Below are 1,389 nucleotides of genomic sequence, written 5' to 3'. Positions count from 1 at the left end.
GCGGAGCAAAAGGGCATCAAAGTGCAAGTAGATGAGGCGATTCCCTCCGCTTGAGTCCATTGGTGTGACAGGCCAGTGCAGCTTACTATAGCATAGTCCTCCATCACATCTATCTGCGCTGTTTGAAACCCTGTGATCCATCCGGACCCAGCGGCTGCCGGATCACATTGTTAGGCTGTCTGTTCTCCTCCAGCTGATTGATTCTCGCTGGTCTAGAAAGAGACAAAAGAAGAATTGAGAGCGGTTATCAATGTATCATGTGAATGAGTAAAACAGGTGAACATCCAGAAATTCCCAACAATATGTCACTGAAAGATGCAAAGTAACATTGTTTCTAAACATTGATCAGAGGGAGATAGAGAGATACAAAGTAACATTGTTTATAAACATTGATCAGAGGGAGATAGAGAGATACAAAGTAACATTGTTTATAAACATTGATCAGAGGGGGATAGAGATACAAAGTAACATTGTTTATAAACATTGATCAGAGGGAGATAGAGAGATACAAAGTAACATTGTTTATAAACATTGATCAGAGGGAGATAGAGAGATACAAAGTAACATTGTTTATAAACATTGATCAGAGGGAGATAGAGAGATACAAAGTAACATTGTATATAAACATTGATCAGAAGGAGATAGAGAGATACAAAGTAACATTGTATATAAACATTGATCAGAGGGAGATAGAGAGATACAAAGTAACATTGTTTATATACATTGATCAGAGGGAGATAGAGAGATACAAAGTAACATTGTTTATAAACATTCAGTCCATCTGTATTTACATTAATAAATAAGCTTCTCTTCACACAATGGTTACAATACTCAGTGCTGGCAGGACATAGAAGTCGGATTGCTGGTCTCACACAAGCAGCGGTCCAACACGACCCCTGAAGATTCCCTGATCTGCATCACTTCCTGAGCAGCGCAGGGGATTCGAGCGGAGGGGCCTCCCCGATGTGTGAGCAGCAGTCTGACTCTCCTACGTGCTGCCAGCACAGGGTGTTTGGCGTTTGTTCATTATAAAACACATGGGGGTCACCTGTCCACAACTGGCTTCTCCGCTTCCTCCTCCGGGCTGGCGCTCCCCAGGATTCGCTTCCTGGCCTCCGCGTACTCCGCCTCCCGCTGTGCAAGCGACTTAACAGGCACCGTGGGCCGGCTGCTGCAGTTGGAGTTGTTGGCCAGGCCGTTGCTTGTCGGCCTTTTAAGGATCCTGATCTGAGGAGGAGGACCGGCCGGCAGAGAGTCGTCCTGGATCACCACGGGGATTTTTGGGGGAGACCTCGATTTACTAAACAGGGAAAAATACAATTCCGTACTTAGCCACCAACCGTGCCGCCCACACAATACCCCCCTCCACGCGATCCTCCCACACAATAC

General features: G+C 45.6%; 1 protein-coding gene across 1 annotated transcript in view; it reads right to left on the bottom strand.

The window, feature by feature from the left end:
• The window catches only part of SZRD1 (SUZ RNA binding domain containing 1), a 5,449-nt gene continuing 4,060 nt past the window's right edge, over positions 1 to 1,389 (bottom strand). The window contains exons 3-4 of the mRNA XM_018574047.1: positions 1,049 to 1,300; positions 1 to 212 (exon numbers count right to left, since the gene is read on the bottom strand). Of these exons, the coding sequence (XP_018429549.1) occupies positions 110 to 212; positions 1,049 to 1,300 (355 nt within the window). The 3' untranslated portion in view covers positions 1 to 109. The remainder of the gene's footprint in view (positions 213 to 1,048; positions 1,301 to 1,389) is intronic.

This window comes from Nanorana parkeri, unplaced genomic scaffold (genome assembly GCF_000935625.1).
Source record: "Nanorana parkeri isolate BGI_ZX_2015 unplaced genomic scaffold, ASM93562v1 scaffold2694, whole genome shotgun sequence".
NCBI lineage: Eukaryota > Metazoa > Chordata > Amphibia > Anura > Dicroglossidae > Nanorana > Nanorana parkeri.
This window is presented reverse-complemented; position numbering and strand designations above follow the sequence as displayed.